Source organism: Pelodiscus sinensis, chromosome 17 (assembly GCF_052426305.1).
Source record: "Pelodiscus sinensis isolate ZL-2025 chromosome 17, ASM5242630v1, whole genome shotgun sequence".
Lineage (NCBI taxonomy): Eukaryota > Metazoa > Chordata > Testudines > Trionychidae > Pelodiscus > Pelodiscus sinensis.
The window spans coordinates 13,898,551-13,919,672 of NC_143068.1; the positions used below are offsets into that span (position 1 = coordinate 13,898,551).

Genomic DNA, 21,122 nt, shown 5'->3' on the forward strand with positions numbered 1-21,122 from the left:
TAGGTGTTGTGACACTACATAGTAGGGATGTAGCTTGTTTGATGAGACTTATGTACTCACATAATCTGAAACCAAAGGGTAAAATGGATGCTGCAAAGATTTAGCCTGGAAAAATGGGTCACCTTCTCATTTTACTGCCTTGGACTGGATTGGATTCTTTCTTCATGCCCAAACTTACCAATCAATCTCTGACTCCCAATTCCCTTTCTCTGATCTGTAATGAACCCTGATGCACCTATCAGACAGGCTTTCCAATTTCACACTTTCCCTGCTGAGCTCTAGATAACTGACTTAAAATTTACAAAATCTGGTCTTCCCTGACCTCAGCATGTGCCAGGATCCCTTTTCTGCTCTTGTCCTCCCACCCTACAATGGACTCCAGTCCCTTACCCCATAAAGGGAAACACCAGCGTGTGGGAAATATAGCGATATTAGACAGTCCAGCCAAACTTGCCAGAGCTGATGTGGTCCAAGCGCATTTCAGCGAAGAATAAAGTTGGGCTGAGTACCAAGGAGAGGGAGTGAGGAGTGGGAGGATGTTTAACTGATGCTTTTTGTTCCCAAACTGAGAATTTTCAAACCACCTAGGGGGTTTGGATTGATTTTTTTTTTCATGAGAATTGGGCACCCAAGCCCCTAATGCAGCTTAAATAACTTACCCCAAAATCTTTATAGCTGGTCTCCTTTTCATTTCTGGGCTGAGGTAATTCTTCCCTTTTCTGAACAATGCATCCCCACCATTCTCCTTCAATTCCAACCTGTCACTCATATGTATCACCCTAATGCAACAAGCACCTGCCTCTTACGTTCCTGCGCTCTTGATATGTTTTCCTCTCTGGTTAAGACTACATAGGGGATGCTGGGATAATAGCCTTGTTTGAGAAAGATGTTGCTTCTCTTTTCTCTTCCACAGTTCTTGTATCCTTTGCATTGCACTTTCCTGGCCACATATCTGTACTGGTAGTCTTTTCTACCCTGGAGACATACCAACACAGGAACTGTATTTGACTGGATTGTGTAGAAGGCTTTTCCTTTTCTCTTGTTGCCACCTAGTGTTGATAATATGAATTCAATCTGACACATTCCCTTTTCGTTTTCAGTGTTGTGGCTGCGTTGGTTCCAGAATGTTAGACGGACAAGCTCGGTGAGGTAATACCTTTTATTGGAACAACTTCTGTTGGTGAAAGAGATAAGCCTCCAAGCTCCCAGAGAGCTTCTCAGATATGACCGGTGTAGCTTGAAAGCTTGTCTTTTCACCAGGGCTGCCGAAGGGAGATGGAGGGAACGGCCAGCTGCCGTGGGGCCCATCAATTTAAAAGAGCCCAGGGCTCCTGGTTGCCATGGCAGCAGCAGTTGCCAGAGTCCCAGGCCCTTTACATTGCTGTTGGAGCCCCAGGTGGTGTAGGCCAGACAGCACTGAAAGGCTAGCTGGGGCTCCATCCTTTCTGTCAAAGGTCACACCCCTTCTGGACCTAAGAGCCAGCCCCCAACCTTGCCCAAGGGCCTGGCAATTCTGTCCGTAGCCCTGCTTTTTCCCCAACAGAAGCTGATCCAATAATAGATATTTCCTCACCCGCCTGCAGGCCCTCCTTAGCACTCTGATTTTCTGTGAGGTGAATTCTGTTGCTATTATCCCATCAAATCTCCCACTGCTGTCAATGGGATCCTGGCATTTCTGTGAGAGGATTCCAGGAGCTGGTTCTTGGTCAGCCCAGTAACTTGCAAGAAAATACAGGAGATGTTCAGAATAAAGTCTGGCACTTTAAAGTTAAATATTAGACATAGGTTATCAAGGACAATTGTGCTGCATGGTACCCTAGATAATACCAAAACCCTGCTCTCAAGGACACTAGTGAAAATCTGTCACAACCCACTGAGAAAAATGATGTAACCCAGGGCAGAATTTAGTTCAGTGTGCAAATATTTGACTAGATTTAAAAAAAAATCAAATATTTTTCAATTTTCAAATTAAAAATAAAAAAACTAGACTCATTATTGAATTATAAAAGTTTCAGAGGGGTATTCGAGTTTAGTCTGTAGCAGGAAAAACTTAAAAAACAACAAATAGTCTAGCAGCACTTTAAAGACTAACAAAACATGTAGATGGTATTGAATTATAATACATATTATTAGATGAAAATTAATGGCGTGAAATGAAATCCTGCATAAATTAGTGGAGACTGATTGTTTGAAATATGTAGTTAGTTACTAACATACAATATACAGGAACTCTGATAACTGAAGAAACTCCATGGCATAATGGGCTAAATTTTGAATTTTATTTTGACCCCGAGTCCATATTTGGAAAAGAATGTTCATGGGCCTGCAGACACCAAAACTACTGTGTGCACTTTTAAAACTCCAGCACCTGCACATGCAAGAATTTGCATCCAGGAAATGCATGTTGCACATACAAAACACGTGTTAGTGTTGGTCTAGTGCTCACAGAAATGTTTGCTTATGTGTATGTGTGCACAAGAAGAAACCTCATATTGTAAAGCAGACCCCACGTGTGTAATTTAATAACAAGAAACGTATGTTATCTATGGCAATAAGGCTATGTACCAGCATTGTAATAATCTAAATTACTTCCCCTTTAATTGATTAGCATGCTCTCTCCATACCCAGAGGGCAGAGAGCCTCTGCTGCCAAGAGACATATATCTGAGCTCAAGGGGATTTTGTCTCTGTGCCACTGTGGAAACACACAGTAGATATTTATAATTATTCCACTCTCCACTGAGTCATAATGGAGATACATACAACACATCCTAAGTTATATACTATCTCTGTGCAATAGGGAAAGATGCTCTGGTCCAGCCAAACTCCTGAGGGATTGGGGGACTTGACCGTCAGCAATATGTGGTCTCAATCCTGGAGCCTCATGGGGGACAGTTCAGCCTGGATGCAGCTTAGGCTAATGTTGAGCACAGTTTTGCTAATCACATCTTGTTTGTCCTAATGAAAGCTCTTCAGAGAATAATCCTACAAAATGGTATCTTGGCATCAGGCCATTTCCCTCCCTCCTGCCCTTGTTGTGATTAATTAGAGCTTAGCTTATTCCCCTGGACTCTCCTCCACCATCAGCACCTTCGATGCAGTTAGAAAAAAACCATAAAATAAAGGGCTTTTGTGGCCCCTTCTGTTTGTCTCTCATATCACTCTCTCTCTTGCTCCCTCTTCCACTCTTCTGCCCTCTCTTGCTGATGGTACTTGTTCAACCTGAGCTTATAATTACACCCACTCCCAGAAGAAGAACTGTACTCCTCTATTTCTGAAGAAGATGTTTGTTTCTTGGAGCTAGATGGAAAAATAGGTGGTTGTTTTTCTGAAGAAAATTTAGCCAAAAATGGAAATATTTCACCTAAAAATGAAATATTTTAGGAACAATAATATTTTATTCAAAATGGCATTGCAGAGTCTCATGGGAGTTGTACTGTGGGTGTCATTCTCCTTTGTGGGTAGAGTTTTCAGGATGGACTACATGTCCCATGATGAACTGTATGTGAGAAAGGGGAAGAGGTGCATCATGAGAAATGTAGTCTGGACAGAAAGCCTGGCCCCAAGAGAGGAAAGGGGGGAAGAAAAGGCATGTGAACTACACCTCCAAAAAGGTACCACACCACCATTTTGAATTGAAATATTTCAGTTTTTTGCTGATAAAATGCACTTTTTTTTGTTTTCATCATTATATTTTGTTTTTTAAAAACATTTTTCCATGAAAAGTAGACATTTTCAGTGGGAGAGAGAATTTTGGGGTGTGTCTAGACTACAGGGTTTTGTCGACAGAAGTTTTGTTGACAAATACTGTCAACAAAGCTTCTGTCGACAAAGAGCGTCTACACTACATTCAGTTCTGTCAACAAAGCAAGCTACTTTGTCGACATGGCAGTGTAGGCGCAAGGACAGTTTACATGCAATAACGCTTTCTGTCAACAGAACTCTGTCGACAGAAGGCGTTATGCCTCGTGAAATGAGGTTTACCAGCGTCGACAAAACTGCTGAGTTCTGTCGACGCTACGTTGACAAAACTCAGCGGTAGTGTGGACGCAGGTATAGTTTTGTCGACAAAAGTCCACTTTTGTCGACAAAACCCTGTAGTCTAGACACACCCTTGGTGAAAACCCAGATTTCCATTGAAAACCAGCTCAGACAGAAAAATGTCAACCAGTCCTAGTCATTATAGCAGCATCCTGCGATCTTTTGCTTCAGGGAGACCCTGCAAATGTGGCCTCTTTTTTTGTACCAGTAAGTTGGGGACACGAATGATAACAGGAATAATAGTTGTCATTTAACCATTTAAATGCCTGATTATGGGTGCAGTAAATGAGAATCAGGCCCAGAATATGCAAAGCCTTTTTTTCATCACTCTGGAAGCATAAAGGAGCAGTTGGTGAGAATAAATCACCCTTATATTCACACTAAGCTCCTTCACACTGCCAAAGCAGAGAAAAGTGGAAGATCACTGTGGTGGCAACATTAGAGAATGAGGCTGAGAGGGTCTGAACCTGAAACTGAGTGAACCCTGACATGGGGTAGTGTGTTGTGAAAGGTGGGTTTCTGTTCACACACTCTTCTGTGTCATTTAAAAGATCCAGATCTAATTTAGCTCTAGAAGCAAATCCTTCAGGCAGAAAGCTTTCAAGGGTTTGTTGACAACAGTGTTCACTGCTGCTGAACTGTTATCACACTGTGATTCTCTAATGCAAAAAGCATTTAAAACTTCCTTGTGTTCCATAGCGATTTGTGGCAAGTCATACACAAGCTGCTGAATTGGCAGATTTTTGCTGTCCGTGTCATTTGAATGAGTGCAAGTGGACTTACTACAGACTCCTGCAATAAACAAACCAGGCTAGGTCAGCTATACGCAACATGCAAAGACTCAGTGCTTCTAGATAGGGGGCAATTGGTGAGAATTGTTAGGCTACGTCTAGACTGGCATGATTTTCCGCAAATGCTTTTAAAGGAAAAGTTTTTCCGTTAAAACCATTTGCGGAAAAGAGCATCTAGATTGGTACGGATGCTTTTCCACAAAAGCACTTTTTGCGGAAAAGCGTCCGTGCCAATCTAGACACGGTTTTGTGCAAGAAAGCCCCAATCGCCATTTTCGCCATCGGGGCTTTTTTGAGCAAAACAGTTTTTAGCTGTCTACACTGTCCCTCTTGTGCAAAAACATTTCCGGAAAAGGGCTTTTGCCCGAACGGGAACGTCAAAGCATTTGCACAAGAAGCACTGATTTCGGACAGTAGAACGTCAGTGCTTTTGCGCAAAATCAAGCAGCCAGTTTAGACATCTAGCAAGTTTTTGCACAAAAGCAGCCACTTTTGCAGAAAAACTTGCCAGTCTAGACGCAGCCTTAGTGTCAATGGGATGGAAGAGATTTTATTGACCAACATGACTAACCTGTTACACTCTTAGTGATTTTGGAGATCGCCTTAGGTGGCGGAATTGGAAGTGAAGGAGGGCTGGAGAGCTGTGCTGGGTTTCTCTCCGTTACTTTTTGTGGGGAATCTGTGGATTCAGAAACAAGTAAGGCTTGTGGAGTCTCTTCGGTTACTGGGAGGCAGGCATCTTCTCGTTCTTCAGTGGACGCTGAAGGTTTCTTGGCTAGTAAAAGGATAAGAAGCAGTAGAATTAATCAGCTATAATGATGATAAACCAAGGGGCCATACCAAGAAGATTCAAGAAAAGAGAATTCATGGCACACAGCTAGCAGCACTGTTCCACAGTGAAAATAATGAATGTATGCAATAGCCTATCAGCCAAGGAGGTTGGGATAAAAATAAAATAGACGGGGAACTGAAAAAACAGTTAAAGACTATTTTCCGAAGAAAATTGATGAGCCTTGAAACCAAGTGGCCTTCATTCATTTCCCTCCCCCACCCCAAATGTCTTATGTTCTTTTCTATAATGAAGATAGCAGGGTATGGTGGCTTTTGAGAACTGCGATTGATTGTCTTGTAGAACCCAGCTGCAATGATTTAGCTACCCTGTGAGCACTTCTCCTTGCTAGTAAACAAATGAAGGGTACGGATAACACTGTTAATATAACCTGAAAGATCTTTCTATTATTACTCTCTGCAGGGTTCCCTCGCAATTTTTATTTTAATCCCATTCAAATGTAACTGTGACAGGCAGCCCAGTTGCTCTTTGTTCTAGGGATGTAATAGTGTAGTTGATTAACCTATTAACCGATAAGCAAAAGCTTATAGGTTAATGTTATAAACGATATGCCTTTCCCTCCCCCCTTTCCACTAAATATTTTAGCAGGCTGGCCAGCAGCCTGGCTAAGTTCTGTCTCACACTGGGTCCAGGACCTAACCCCATTGTGGTTCTGCATTTAAAGTGTGTTAGGAGCTAGACAGGCAGGCAGCCTGCCTCTGATACCACCTTACACTAGATCTGGGAGCTCACACCCTCCACTCCAGACAGGGGCTGCTGCCACCCCATGATGCTGCCTCTATATCAGAGACAGCAGCACAGGGTGACAGGCAGCTGGTCCATGAGGGAAGTTGTTTTTTAAACTGGCTCCCTTCATGGACCAGCTCCTGCCTGCCACCCCGCACTGCTGCCTTTGATACAGAAGCAGCAGTGTAGAGTGTCGGGGCTCCTTGGGAGTGGAACAGAAGAGCACTGGCTGCCATCCCCGTAGACTATAGAACAGTTGACTAACTGATAAGAATTAATGAGGTTACTTGACTATTCAATTAACCGATATTTAATCTCCCTACTCTATTCCATCTGCTGTCAGGAAGGCTCAGACTTTCTTGGGGATGATGTTAGGAGCCAAAATTGCAGCAACCCATTTTAAGAAGATTTCCCCTTGGAGAGCAATAACAAAATGCTAGAACGGGGAATAGACATTGGGATGTAGGACAGGTGGGATGGGCTTTACCACTGAAGCCTGCAGTGGAAATGAGCTTTGCCATCCCAAAGGGGCTGATGCTACAGGCTATAGAATGCCTCCCGAATGGTGTTGGGTGCACTTAATTCCAAGGAAGTCAATAAGAGCTGATACACTCAGCAGCTTTCCAAACTGGAGCCCATAGGACTAGACTAAGGATTCTTAGTCCAAGGCAGTGGCCACTGACTGATAGACAGTCCCAGGATCTCTGTTGCCAGAGGCATTTAGAATTGGATGAATCACTAGAAAATGAAGCTTAGGGAATAAGCATGAAGAAGAGACTCTGAGAAGAGTATCTTGTCTTGGGGGATGGACGAGTTAATTTAGTGGCTCTGCCTCATCTCTTATTTCTGTGACTCTACAATTGGAAAGTGTCTACTTGTGGCCCAGTCCCAGGGCCAGATTAAGACATACTGAGGCCCTAAACTATGACAAGTTTAAGAGGCCCCCATAGCATTACCAAAGATGAGTATTATTCTAACCAAAAGAAAAATGAAAATAGACATAATAAAGTTTTATATTTGCATTTATACCAGTACATATGGGAGGATGCAACTAAAGACTAGTAGTTTTGTATTTAGAGGCCTCTCATAATCTGAGGCCCTAAATAGTAGTTTACTTAACTTGTGCATAAATCCCGCACTGCCGTGTCCCATCACAAATACCCTCCTCTTCAAATCTTTCTCTTCTTTACTAAATCTCATCTGTCCAGGCTCTTTGTTTGTAAAAGTTCTCAAGACTGGTCTGAAATAGGGAATGCATTGCCGAGGCAGGGTCTCAGCAAGACTTGTATAGGACAGACAAATGGCAAGAGTATGAATCATGCCATATAATGGCTGCCTTAAAAATGAGCATGCTGGACAATCATGGACTGCCTAAACACGTTATTGCTCTCTCGTTTCCTTTCTTAAGCTTCTCTTGGAACTTTGCCACTGTGGCCGATATTAGCTATCACCTTACAAAACATCTCTTCATTCTGTTTTGGCCATCTCCCTTCCTAATAGTCTTTGCATATAAACTGTTTGTGTTAACAAACCATTTGTGTCCTGGCTTTCAGAATGAAAACTGAAGGCTCCAAAGCAGAGAGGCAGTAGAACACAATAGCTTTGGCAAGATAATAGCAATTAATGTGTTGACAAATAGATTAATGGATGTCATTTGGGAAACTCGGGAAAGTAAAATAAATATGTAGTATTAATCAGAGAAACTTGCAAAATTTTGCTGGATGGAAAGCAAAGGGTGCCTCATTTATGAATAGCTTCAGTTTTCAAGGAAATCATTGCATCTGTTATACATATCTTGTTTTTTAAATCAATATTTTGTGATGGTTATTGTCAATGATTGTTTGCTATTTACACGGCAGGAACCAAATGCTACGATGAAAAGCAGAACAATCCATTATTGGGGGGCCACTTATGTCACATGAAATAGATCCAGGATTCTCAAACATCATTGCTGTGTGACCCCCTTCTGACCACAAAAATCTCTACTGCGTTGTTGTGCAAGTGGTGTCGGAGATAGAGCATTGGATTCTTCAACCATGGCATGTTGTTCTAGGAAGAAGGATTTTTATGAGAGGGGTAGCTGTGATAGTGCGTGTCTGCAAAAACAACAAGGAGTCCTGTGTTACCTTGAAGACTAAACAGATTTATTTGTGCATAAGCCTTCATTTGTTGATAAATTTGTTAGTCTTTACGGTGCCATAGGACTCCTCATTTTTTTTAAAGGATGAGATGGACTCCACCTAATGAAAAGAAGAAAGAGCATTTTCATAGGCAGATTTGCTAACCTTGAGAGGAAGGCTTTAAACTAGGTTCACCTGGGGATGGTGACTTAAGCCCTGAGGATGGTGACTTAATCCCAGCGGGATACTGGGAAGTAACACAAGGAGGAAGGTGCAACAGAGGAGGACCTGACTCATACTAAGAAAGTAGGGCAACTGGCTCATTATCTAAGGTGTCTGCATATGAACACAAGAAGCCTGGGAAACAGGCAGGAAGAATTAAAAGTCCTGGAAAAGCCAAAGAACTATGATTTGATTGGAATAATGGCAACTTGGTGGATGACACATATGACTGGAGTACTATCATGGTAGGGTATAAACCAGTGGTTCCCAAACTTTTCGGCATCATGCCCCCTTTTTGATTTTTGAGAAACCCTTCACCTCCTCCAAAAAAAATAGCAGCAAAACTTGTTGAGAAAAAAAAAAGGAACTGACTGGAGCCCCTTTAATTCCTGGGACCATTGTAAAAAACGGTGCCAGGACTCCAGGGGAAAAGAGCAGAGCAGGCATTGCCCTTTTAAGGCAGCCATTTTGAAGTCTGCCCAGGATGCTCCATCCTCTCCTCCACCCCAGCCAGCCCAAGCTGCGTGTGTTCCGGCAGACTCCCGAAAAACAGAAAATACCAGATATTTCACGTGGTATTTTCTGAATTTTTTTACCGGACAGATTGGGCTCTTTCTTGGGGTGAGATTGATCGGGGGGGGAGGGAGCTGGGTCACATTGTGCACCCCACCTCACCCCCCTGGAATTTCTTCACACACCCCAGTTTGGGAACCTATGGTATAAACTGTTCTGGAAGGACAGGCAGGAGAAAATAACGGTAGTTCGAATTAGGAGCTTTAATTCGAACTACCTAGTTCGTGCCGTGTGTAGCCGCGGGCAGGTAGTTCGAACTACGGGGCATTTAAAAATAGCGGCACCCGGGAACATGCAAATGAAGCCCGGGATATTTACATCCCGGGCTTCATTTGCAAGTTCGAATGCCTACATTAGCCACCTTAGTTCGAACAAGGGGGGGAAGTGTAGGTATACCCTCTGGGAATTGATGGGTAGGATTCCCTGGGAGAAGGAAATCAGTCCCAGAGAGCTGGCAGTATTTTAAAGAAGACGTATTAAAGGTGCAGGAACAAGCCATCCCATTTGCAGTAGGAATAGCAAATACGGCAGTTGACCAGCTTGGCTTAACAGAGAAATATCTGCTGAGCTTATACACAAAAAGGAAGCTTGTGAGAAGTGGAAACTTTGACAGATGACTAGGGAGGAGTATAAAAATATTGCTCAATCGTGCAGGGGTGTAATCAGGAAGGTCAAAGCACAACTGGAAGTGCAGCTAGCAAGGGATGGGAAGGATAAGATGATGGGTATCTACATGTATGTTAGCTATAAGAAGAAGGTCAGGGAAACTGTGGGACTCTTACTGAATGGGAAGGCAGCCCAGTGACAGATGAGATGGAAAAAGCTGAAGTACTCAATGTGTTTTTTTTTTTTTTTTTTTTTTGCCTCGGTCTTCACTGACAAGGTCAGCTCTCCAAAATTTTGCAAGCAGCATAGTATGGGAAAGAGATGAGCTGCCCTCAGTGGTAAAAGAATAGGTTAAGGACTATTTAGACAAACTGAATATACACAAACCCCTGGGGCTGGACCCACTGCATCTGAGGGTGCTGAATTGGCTGATGTGATTGCAGAGCCATTGGCCATTATCTTTGAAACCTCCTGGCAATCGGGGGAGGTCCTGGATGACTGGAAAAGGCAAATATAGTGCCCATTTTTTAAAAAGGGAAGATGCCTACAATTAACAGACGGGTCAGCCTCACCTCTGTCCCTGGAAATATCATGGAACAAGTACTTAAGGAATCTATTTTGAAACACTTGGAGGAGAGGAAGGTGATCAGGAATATTCAAATATATTCACCAAAGACAAGTCATGCCTGACAAAGCTAATTGCATTTTTTTTAATGAGATAACTGCCGCTGTGAATATGGAGGTGGCACTGGACATGATATACCTTGACTTTAGCAAAGCTTTTGATATGGTCTTTCACAGTATTCTTTCCAGAAAGTTAAAGAAGAATGCCTTGGATGAATGGATTATTTGGTGGACAGAAAGTTGTCTAGATCATTGGGAATGGGCTCTATTGGTCACAATGGCTTGATGTCTAATTGGCAGCCAGTATCAAGTGGAGCGCCTTAAGGGCCAGTTCTGTGGCTAATTTTGTTCAACTTCTTAATTAACAACCTGGATGAGGGGATGGATTGCACCCTCAGTAAGCTTGTGAATGACACTATATGTTGTGGGGAGAGGTAGACATGCTGGATGGAAGGACTAGGGTCCAGAGTGACCTAGACAAATTGGAGGTTTGGGCCAAAAGAAATCTAATGAGGTTCTACAAGGACAAGTTTAGAATCCCAAGCACTGCTACAGATGGGTAACCAACTGGCTAAGCAGCAATTCTGCAGAAAAAGACCTGGGGATTAAAGTAGACAAGAAGCTGGATATAAGTCAACATTGTGCCTTTGTTGCCGAGAAAGCTAACAACATATTGAGGTACATTAGTAGGAGTACTGCCAGCAGATCGAGGCAAGTGATTACTCCCCTCTATGCGGCACTGGTGAGGAGTATTGCATCCTGTTTTGAGCTCCCCACTACACAACAGAGGTGGAAAAATTGGAGAGAGCCCAGTGGAGGGCGACAAAAATTATTAGAGAGCTGGGGTACATAACTTAGGAGGAGAGGCTGAGGAAACTGGGCCTATTTAAGTCTGCAGAAAAGAAGGATGAGGGGGGATTTGATAGCAGTCCTCAACTATCCGAAGGAGGGAATTCCAAAGAGGATTGTTTTCAGTGGTGGCAGATGACAGAATGAAGAGCAATGGTCTCAAGTTGCAGTGGGAGTGGTCTACGTTGGATATTATGAAAACATGACTTCCCTGGAAGGGTGGTGTAGCACTGATATGGGTTACCTAGGGAGGTGATGGAATCTCCATCTTCGGAGTTTTTTAAGGTCTGGCTTGATAAAGCCCAGGCGGGGATGATTTAGTCGGGATTTGTCCTGCTTTGAGAGCAAGGGCTTGGACTAGATGACCTCCTGAGGTCTCTTCCAACCCTCATCTTCTATGATTTCTCCAGTCACCCCATATAGCCAACAGATCAGTGGTTAGACTACTCCTTTGAGGCGTGGGAGATGAAAGTTCAAATTCTCTCTTAGTTAAAACAGTGACTTGAACTTGGGCCTCCTACAACTGGGTGAATGCTCTAACCACTTAGCTATCAAGAACAAAGACAGGGGGCACCCTAGTGATGCATTGTATGCTCCGAACACATCTACCAGGTTAGGCCCACCAGATGAGAGAAACAGAGGAACTCTTAGATCAAGGATCCTGGTTGGGTTCCTTGTTAGCTAGGAATCAAGCAGCCAAGCAATAGCAAGACTTGACTATCTTAAATCTAGGTATTGTACCAGCATAGAGAAATGGGAATGAGAACAACAGAGAGCCAACTATATGCAGGGCTAGAGTTTTTTGAGTGTTTCATTTGTTTAGTTTTCATTGTAAGATATACAAAAGGATGAAATAACTAGATTTAGAAAGAATTAGATGCTCTATGTGTAAGAAATCTGTTTGGGAACCATTTGTTATGAAATAACACATCATGTAGAAATAGAGAAGATAAGCTTGGTTAAAAGGAATGAGTTGATGCAATAATACAACACTCATCTGTGGTCTACTGTAGGTGAGTAGTAGAAGCAATGAAACACCAGAGGAGAGACCAATTATTTTCTCTGGATGGAAACAATTCAGGAGGAAGTGGAATCATAGAATCTTAGAACACTAGAACTGGAAGAGAGCTCGAGAGGTCATCGAGTCCAGTCCCTGGCCCTCACGGCAGGAATTACCACAAGCGCCAGAGGAAAAATTGGATACATAATGAAAAACACAAAATGGGGACAAAATAGCAATGGTCCTGGAGAATAGACCAGAAACTGAAACACAGCGGGGAACGTATACAACACAGAAATGGAAAACTCTTCGGAGAAAAAGAAATAAATCAAATTCTGATCTAATTAATAAGGAGATGTAAGGGGGTGGAGTTGTATTTAGAGTTGCAGTGAGGTAAAGGTGAGGGACTGAGAAAAGGGGACAGAGGAGGGATTGGGGCAATGATCCAAGGGAGGGTGTAGAGACTGGGGCAGCCTGTACCAGACAAAAGCAAAAGGGCCTGTAACCACTCCCCTCAGCACCAGAAGAGAACATAGAATTTCTGAGTATCAACGTTCTTCTCCTGTCAACAGCTAAGAGTGCAATCCACAGGCAAAATGTGCATCTTGTCTCTGTCTGGTGATTGAGCCACATAGAGAGATGACCGTCTCCTGCTCCAGTTACTCCCTTAGCTCAAGTGACCGAAATCCGCATGTTGGCTCTAAAGATTCTAACACCCTGAGTTGTTATAGTGGCACAGGATGAAATTTCTGTGGTTTTTTTTCATTTTGTTTTTAATAAAAGACTGTGAAACTGTACACAAAGCACTATGTTAAAAGAACATTACATTGGAAAAGTCACACACCCGACATTTAAGAAATGTCAGCATTCAGGCAGAATTATGCCAATAAAAGATTCCTACCACAAAAGGTATCCTCAGCTGGCCATTTAGGTAAGCGTTACATCAGTTTTTCACTATCAGAACAGTGCAAAGCAGACTTAACCAGGTCCAAATCCTGGTTCTGTATTTCAAGTTAGGTCAAAATGTATGGGTGTTCAGATGAAGGGAACTTAGCCTGTGTTTATCTGTCCTACTGACACAGGCCTGCTCATTTTAGTAATTGAAATATCCTGTAAATATTGTCCCCTGAGCCAAGTTGGAGTGACAATATAAATGCGTGTGTCTCTTAAGCTACACTTAGACGGCAAGCTTCTTTCGGAAGAAGCTTTTCCAGAAGAGATCTTCCAGAAAAACTTTTTTCGAAACAGAGCATCTACACAGCAAAAGCGCCACAAAAAAGCAATCTGCTTTTTCAAAAGATAGCATCCAATCAATGTGGATGCTATCTCACATTTCAGTTGTGATTACTGTGGCCACTGTGCTTTTTCTTGGAGGCCTCTTCTTTCGAAAAAACACATCCACATACACCTTTTTCCGAAAAAGCTTACACCTCTCTTCTGCATCCACATACACCTTTTTCCGAAAAAGCTTTTTTAGAAAAGGCTTCTTTCTGGTAGAAAGAGGTTTACGCTGTTGGAAAAAACCCTCCGTTCTTTTGACTTTCTGTCGAAAGAACGCAATAGCAGTGTGGACATAAGTGTAATTTTTCCAGAAAAACTCTGCAGTGTAGACATACTATCCACAAGTCAGTGTACTGCTACCCATCCCCTACATGCAGCCAGTATGGCATAGTGTCAAAGCAGTTTCTTATGTGTGCAGCTCATTCCCAATACTCCTGGCTTTGTGTGTCCCTCAGCAAAATGGAGGTCTCAGAAATCACTGTTCTTCAAGTACTGACTGATTGGTAATCTGGTCTGAAGGGGTCTGAGCTGAACACAGCGCCTGATTCTCTTGATGCACCAATTCATTGTGAAAGCAGGATCCAAAGGAATGCTTCCCTTACAGGAGGGGTTGGGAACCATTTTGGGGTTGGGGGCCACTGGTCCACAGAAAAATCAGTTTTTCTTCACAAGCGAGAAGAAAAAAATCCTCACTGACGTGGCCCCCAACTGAGAAGGAGAAAGACACTTTCCACATTTGCCTCCCACATCAGAGCCTAGTGGAGCCCAAGCTACTAGATTTTGTGTGCTCTAGCCCTATGGGCTCCCCAATGCTGGGGGGCTCTGAGCCTCAGGTGCTGGATCCAGGTAAGCCAAAGGGCACATCCTGCCCCCGGGGCCTTAGATTCCTCACCCCTGCCTTTCAAGGAACTTGGAATGGGGGAGAGACTTTGGGTGTATCTGTGTAAATATAGTTTGCTCCTGCTTTGCTTAGATGCATCAGATATTCAGCAGATGGAATGGTATTTTGCTCATTGTAATTAACATTATTTGTGACCCAGGATCAGCTATGCTTGTATTAAAGGCGGGGATAGCTGAAATATGATTACCAGGGTTTGTAATTTTGTGGGAGTATAGAAAAACAACACTGTGCTAAATTATTCTAAAGGAGAGGGCTCACAGTTAGCAGAAAGAACCATGCTAAGCAAGGGGTTGGCATTCAGAGCTCTGTGAAAGGGGGGAGGGGGGATGAGGGAAGATCATTCTGGTCAGGGGGCTGCTTATCTTTCCTTGCCTGGACTGGTTAGCCTGTTCCCTTCCCACATCCTCCCCTTCTCTCCCCCCCCTCCACTGTTCGAAGAACAGAGGTAAATAGGTATCACTCATCACTAAGAGCCTCTTTTCTTGTGTTAATTGTGTTGGAGTTTGTGTTTCTTCTATCCTGCTTGTTAAGAGTGAAATCACTGGCAGCTGAAATTATTTGAGACTGATGGACAGATGTCATAGCCAAGAGGTCGATGGCAGCAGATAGTGACTGAGAGCCAGGATGGTGGTGGTGGAAAGATGCAATGAGAGGCCAGCAAGGCGGCACCAGAGTGATGCAATGTGACAAGTGACCAGTAGAGAGCTGTGACAAGCAGCCAGCAGGGCGGCAGCAGTGAGCAGGTGAATGGTGAGCGAGTACCAGGAGTGAGTTCGATGCCTCTTTACTGCCCCCACCCAGGATGGGAGGTGAATTCTGCAGATGCCCCTCTAAACTCTGGGTCTGCCCTGACCCAGGCAGCATCTGTGAGTGGGATGCAGAGAAGGGGTGGGCATGTGAAGAGGACGTTTGGATTGCTGGGCATAAGAACCCGAGAAGAAAAGGATACTACGCATAAATCTAAACTTTTATTCATAGTTTAGATTTATGAACCATGTTTGTGGTTGTTTCCCAGATTAATGCCAAGTTACTTCCCTTCCTTTTTTGAAAAGGTTCTTTTCTACATTCAGACTCCATGCTTGCGAGTGGAGAGGTATTGCCTCTCAGAGGTACCGAGGGGTGGTGTGTGAATTTTCCAGGTTACTTAGTCGGGGCTCAAGTCAGTTCTCTGTTGGATGGCTGGAGAGGAAGCCCTAGATATTGAACCCAGCCCTGGCTGCTGCTGGCTCCATGTGGCAGAAAGGTTACAATTAGATGTATTGTATGGAATCACAACAGAAGCAATGTATCATTATAGATCCGATACCTGTGTCGTCTTTCAGCTCCTCTGAGTGCAACTCCTCGCAAAGTGAGGTTGCATTTGTTGCTGCGGCTGTACTTTCCTGCTGCATCTCTTCTGAGGTAAGAGCCTGGCATACGGGGGATGAAGGCTCACTCTGCATCGACCTGGTGGCACCGTCAGCAGCACATGCTTTGCCTCCAGCATCTAAAACACCACATCATTTAATCTTGATTAAGCCATCAGCTGTAAGAGTGAAATCAGCCTGCCATTCTCATGTTAGCGTATGCACTGATAGCCTATCACAGGCGAAGTTCTTTGCAAGAGCTCTCTTTGGCAGCACAAGCCATTTCCAGAGGTGCTGACTGCCCTCAGCTCCCACCGACATCAGCAGGTGCTCAGCACCCCTGAAGATCAGGCCACTGATATTTGGGTGCCACCATGTGCATTTAGAGAGGCACTGTTTTATATGCCCAACTTGTAAAATGTTGGCTTAAATGTTTGGGCACAACCAAAAGCCAAACCTCTCTCAACATAGGGCCAGATTCTGGCACTCTCCCACTGAAGGATGAGGTACACTGCCAATGCTCCCATTAGCTGTAATCATTCTGACACCTTTTTAGCTTCTTAAGTGTTTTCCAACCCTGGCAGTATTTGTTCGTGGGAATACAAACTAAGCTGTCTTCCCTGATGGTCTCTCAGCAATTACAGGCTCACCACCACCACTGCAAATCAAGCAATTGCTTTCAACTTGGGCCAGCTCTCTCCAATGATGTGTGTGTATTACATTTCCCAGTCCTAGATACTCCTCATTAGAAGTTCATGACAAGGCTGTCTTCCCCTCCTAATGATTTCATTGCAAATTTCTTAAACGGTGATGTAAAGAAGTTAACATTAGAATCATTGGTTTGGAAAAGACCTCAGGAGGGCATCAAGTCCCACCCCCTGCTACCACTTTTTATGTTTTTAATATCGAGACCATTTACAGGGTATGTTACTGCTCCTTTGCAGAGCTCACGCTATATTTTTATAGGCTGAGATCATCCAATCTGCCTCATAATCACGTTTGGTGAAAAGTTACTGTTCTTAAAATAGCCCCTGCAGTAGCACAGTTGCTATGATACAAGGCGCGGGGGAGGGAGAGTTCATTGCCTGTGTTCCAGCTGATGGTGAAGCCAGCCTATACATAATCACTGGCACATGAACAGCTGTCTGCCCTCTCTGTAAGAAGGAGCTTTTCTTTCAGTACTATAAAACATTTTACATTTGATCAAGCCGATGCTTCGCAGCTAAAAACAACACAGGGAAAACTCCACACAGTGTTTCCAAGGTGCAGAATGAGTGGCTCTGCTTTTGTAAGTGCCCTGTGCTCTCCAGAAGAGAGCTGCCTCTTTGGCAAGCCACCAAATGCTGCGCTACAATAGATACTGAGAAAGAATGTTAGCATCTTTCAATCACAGTCGAGGAAACCTGTAATGACTCATGAAATAATCAGAAGACAGCCCCATCGATGGCCTTCTAGGACTATGAATTACAAAGTTCCTGTTCAGAGGTGATCACTGTAGCAATGTGGCAGGAACTGGATGCAAGTGCATTGATTTGCAGGGGTGATACGACCCTGTAGAAAAGATGTTTTGAGTGGGGAGGTGGGAAGGGGAAGGAGGGAGAGGGTAACTTTGTCTCCCACAGGTGAGGCAATCTCTAGAGAAATACACCATCAGAAATACTGCAGAAAGTTATCTCAGGTAGGAGCAATGCTCTTCCGTGTTGGAGTACTGAACCCACCACAATGCAGAGCAATCAAGGAACAAACCTTATCATGAACTTGCTCCTGCTGCCCAAGCAGTCCTGAGAGAGATGTGCAATCCCCAGCCTCTTAAGCAGCAGTCCATGGACCAGTGCTGGTCCATGAACCACTAGCTGCCGGGCTGCGGTAGCGGCTGGAGCTCAAGCCACCTGTTTGTGGCAGCTCAGCACCAGCAGCCGTGGCAGCTGATTTTGCCTGGCGCAGGGGCTCCACACTCCCCCCCCATCATCCCCGTCTCTACCCATAGAGGTGTGAGACGTGCTTGGGGAGGGTGGGGGTGCACGCCGCCGATGGCTGCTCCCCCTGCCCATGTGACCGGTTTTGCCCAGTGGTGGTGCTGGGTTTGAGATGGCAGCAGGAGGAGGTAGAACAGGAGGCGCCTCCCTTCCTCCTCCCATGTAGGTAAGGTGGCAATCCAGCTGGGGCTCCGCACTCCTCCCCCCCACCCATGGGGGTGTGAGACACACTTGAGGAGGGAGGGGGTGCAAAGAGGATGTAGCGTGCATGATGCCAACAGCCACTCCCACTACCTGCCTGGCAGTAATGGCCACGCTCCCTAGAGGTGGCAGCCTGGCTTTGAGGAGTGCCAGGATGGGGTGGGGTGAAAGAGAACAGGGGTGGGGGGGTCAAAGGGTTATAGGGTTAGGCACTAGGGAGCAAGGGGCTAGGCTGACAGGTAACATTTTATTTGCATATTTATTATTTGCATAATTAATATGCAAATAAAAGGTTACTGGTCAGCCAAAAATTTGTGAATGGGTTGCCAGTCTGCGATATAAAAAAGGTTGGGAACCCCTGCCCTAAAGTGGTGAAGGAAATCCTCAGAAGAGACACAGGTCGGGCAGAGTTAAGAGGAGACAGCAGTGCATGGCTAATGAAAGCCACTGCATAATTTCCAGTAGCACCTACTAGTGCCAACTTAGGGTACATTGCCCTTAGCTTTTACTCAGCCACACAAAGGAAGGAAAGGAGAGTGAGGCCTGCTCACATTTTGGCAGCAGCTGTGGGACAGGAATGAGGAGGGGCTACTTGCTGGCTACTCTCCTCTCAGCGTAAGCGGGTCTTGTGTGTGGACAGAAGTTCAGGACAGGTGCATGGGTGGTCAGGGAGGAAACAGGAGAGTAAGCTGCACTTTGAGAAGGAGAGAGGTGATAACTTACCACCCGCTCACATAGCTAAGAAGTCAGAGGAGAGGAACTTTCCTTGAAATGAAGCAGCTCCTGCTTCAGACCTTATCCAGAGCCAGGCAAAAGGACCCTGTTAAGAATTGTTCATGTTTCTGCAGCGTGGTGTAGTGCACAATAGCAGAGGGGCACACTGTACTGAGGGAGTGTGTCGCTGCAGCTATCAAGATGTGAGGGAGGGTTACTAGGATTCTGTCTTGATCTCCATCTCTTTCTGTCTGGATTATTTTACTGGGCAGGTACTGGTATAGGGTGGTAGTCACCTAAATACCTTTGTGAATCCCTCCCCAGGTCTGCAGCAGGAGAGCAGAGTCCCAAAGAGAAACCAGGGATTTAGAGATTTACAGCGGTGTGCTTAGCACAATGCTGCTGCTCTGACAATTGCAGTTTATTGCGGTGATTGTCCATAAAAAGAAAAGATTAGGATGCAACTGCCACAGCATGATCGTCGTCTGAGTAGGCTTCTAATCAGTTATTAAACGAGATTCTGAGCAATTTTTAACAGCAGTTAATAAACTACATATGTTAATAAAGCCATAAAATAGCCTTTGAGATTCAAAACATCCATTGTGTTGGAAGGAAATAACATGGAGCATATTATATGGTCCTCAGTTGCCCATAACTCACACTCTTCCGTCTAGACAACAGAATGGCATTGTAAATTTGCTTGATGGTTTATAAGCACCATGTAACTATAACACAAGAAAGGGGGAGGGGAAGAATACCCAGCCAGTCCATTTCCAAGTGATCTTTTTAAAACACTATTCCCTTTGAAAGCTGTTTATTAAATGTATTTGCTTTGGTTAAAATTATTTTAATGCATAGCCCCTATTCATCCAGCTCTCTGTGATAAGTGAAAAACAGATCCAGACCTACTGCTATTGGCTTTGATGTGCTCTACATCACTTGTCCGGACTGCTCTCTTGAAAATGCTCTCTTAAAGACTCTCCCAGGTCTTCAAATTCAGAGATCAATGAAAACCATGTAGACAAATCCAGAGAACACTCTCTGTCTCTCTCTCTCTGTCTCTCTCTCTCCCCCTCCCTCTCCCTCCCTCCCTTTCTCTATCTGTCTACACTCCAAAAAACTTGGACTTACAACAAAACAACTTAAAGTGGGGAATTTGTTTTCTATGGCTGACTTTCATTTGCACCATTTTTTTTGCGCATGACTTAAGAGCAGGGAATGGGAGAGCATATAATATAACAATTCCTACAAACATCGACAACTTTAGTGCATAACAGATGTATACTGGAGCAATTTACAGTGGGGATACTCCTGTACACGTGTGTACACAGTACACATGCACACAGACACACAATTCTAGCAGAATTCCTTGGGGCTTCACTATGTGGTGAGGTAATGCACTGCACAGGAGTGTAATTTTAGAAGCACACTAATGTGTTGCAGGTTAGTTGGTCAGTGTAAATCCTGCTGCTACATTTTCATGTCCTATACAAATGCACACCGTACTACATGAAAGCACACGAGGGAACCTTTTGGGCACACCGGTGGAGTCTACATGGAACAGTTAATGTGCAATATGTGAGTGTACTTTAGAAGTCACAGTGCTAAAAGCACCTTACCCTGCCATGCATAGAAGCCCTCAGACTTAGATTTAACTATCTAGTAGTACCAATATGCTACCAGACCAAACACTGAGAAAAAAGAGTTACAGACTGACAAAAGAGTTCAGTCTTTAATAGCCAAAATTATGAAAAACTTCTATTTTGAAATAAAAGGAGCAGGTCACGTGGTTGTTTTATAGCTTTTATAAGAGACATACATATACCTCGACTGCTGTTATGACAGGTTTCTCTGGTTAAAATGCTCACTTTTGTTTTCAGTTACTCTCCATCACAGCCTCATGAAGTGTCATTATGAGGGTTATTTATAGACTTGGGATTTTGTTTTAAATGAGGCAGTGTAATTATTGCTCCTATTCGTTCCAATAAAATATTCCACCTCTCCAATTGGACTGACTCAGTAGGCCTCTCTTCCCTCATAACACCATCTGTTACAAAGTTCTCAGCCTCAATGGGGAAAGAGGTTTTTTTAAACCCCATCTTAAAAATATGACTGTCAGCAGTTGGATCTGTGATGTTGGGAACATGCCAGACCTAGCAGAATGTGAAATGCTCTCAGGAATGGATCTCCTTTGTTCATCTAGGGCAGGTCTACACTTACCAGGAGATTGGCACTGCAGCGATCAGTCCCCTGGGGGGTCGATTTAGAAGGTCTTTACTAGCTGAACATGCTCTTGATAACT

The 21,122-nt window shown here is 44.0% G+C and overlaps 1 protein-coding gene across 1 annotated transcript in view; it reads right to left on the reverse strand.

Moving 5' to 3' along the window:
* The window catches only part of PHACTR3 (phosphatase and actin regulator 3), a 207,490-nt gene that overhangs the window by 60,335 nt on the left and 126,033 nt on the right, over nt 1-21,122 (reverse strand). Inside the window, exons 4-5 of the mRNA XM_075901114.2 lie at nt 15,890-16,069; nt 5,403-5,606 (exon numbers count right to left, since the gene is read on the reverse strand). Of these exons, the coding sequence (XP_075757229.2) occupies nt 5,403-5,606; nt 15,890-16,069 (384 nt within the window). The remainder of the gene's footprint in view (nt 1-5,402; nt 5,607-15,889; nt 16,070-21,122) is intronic.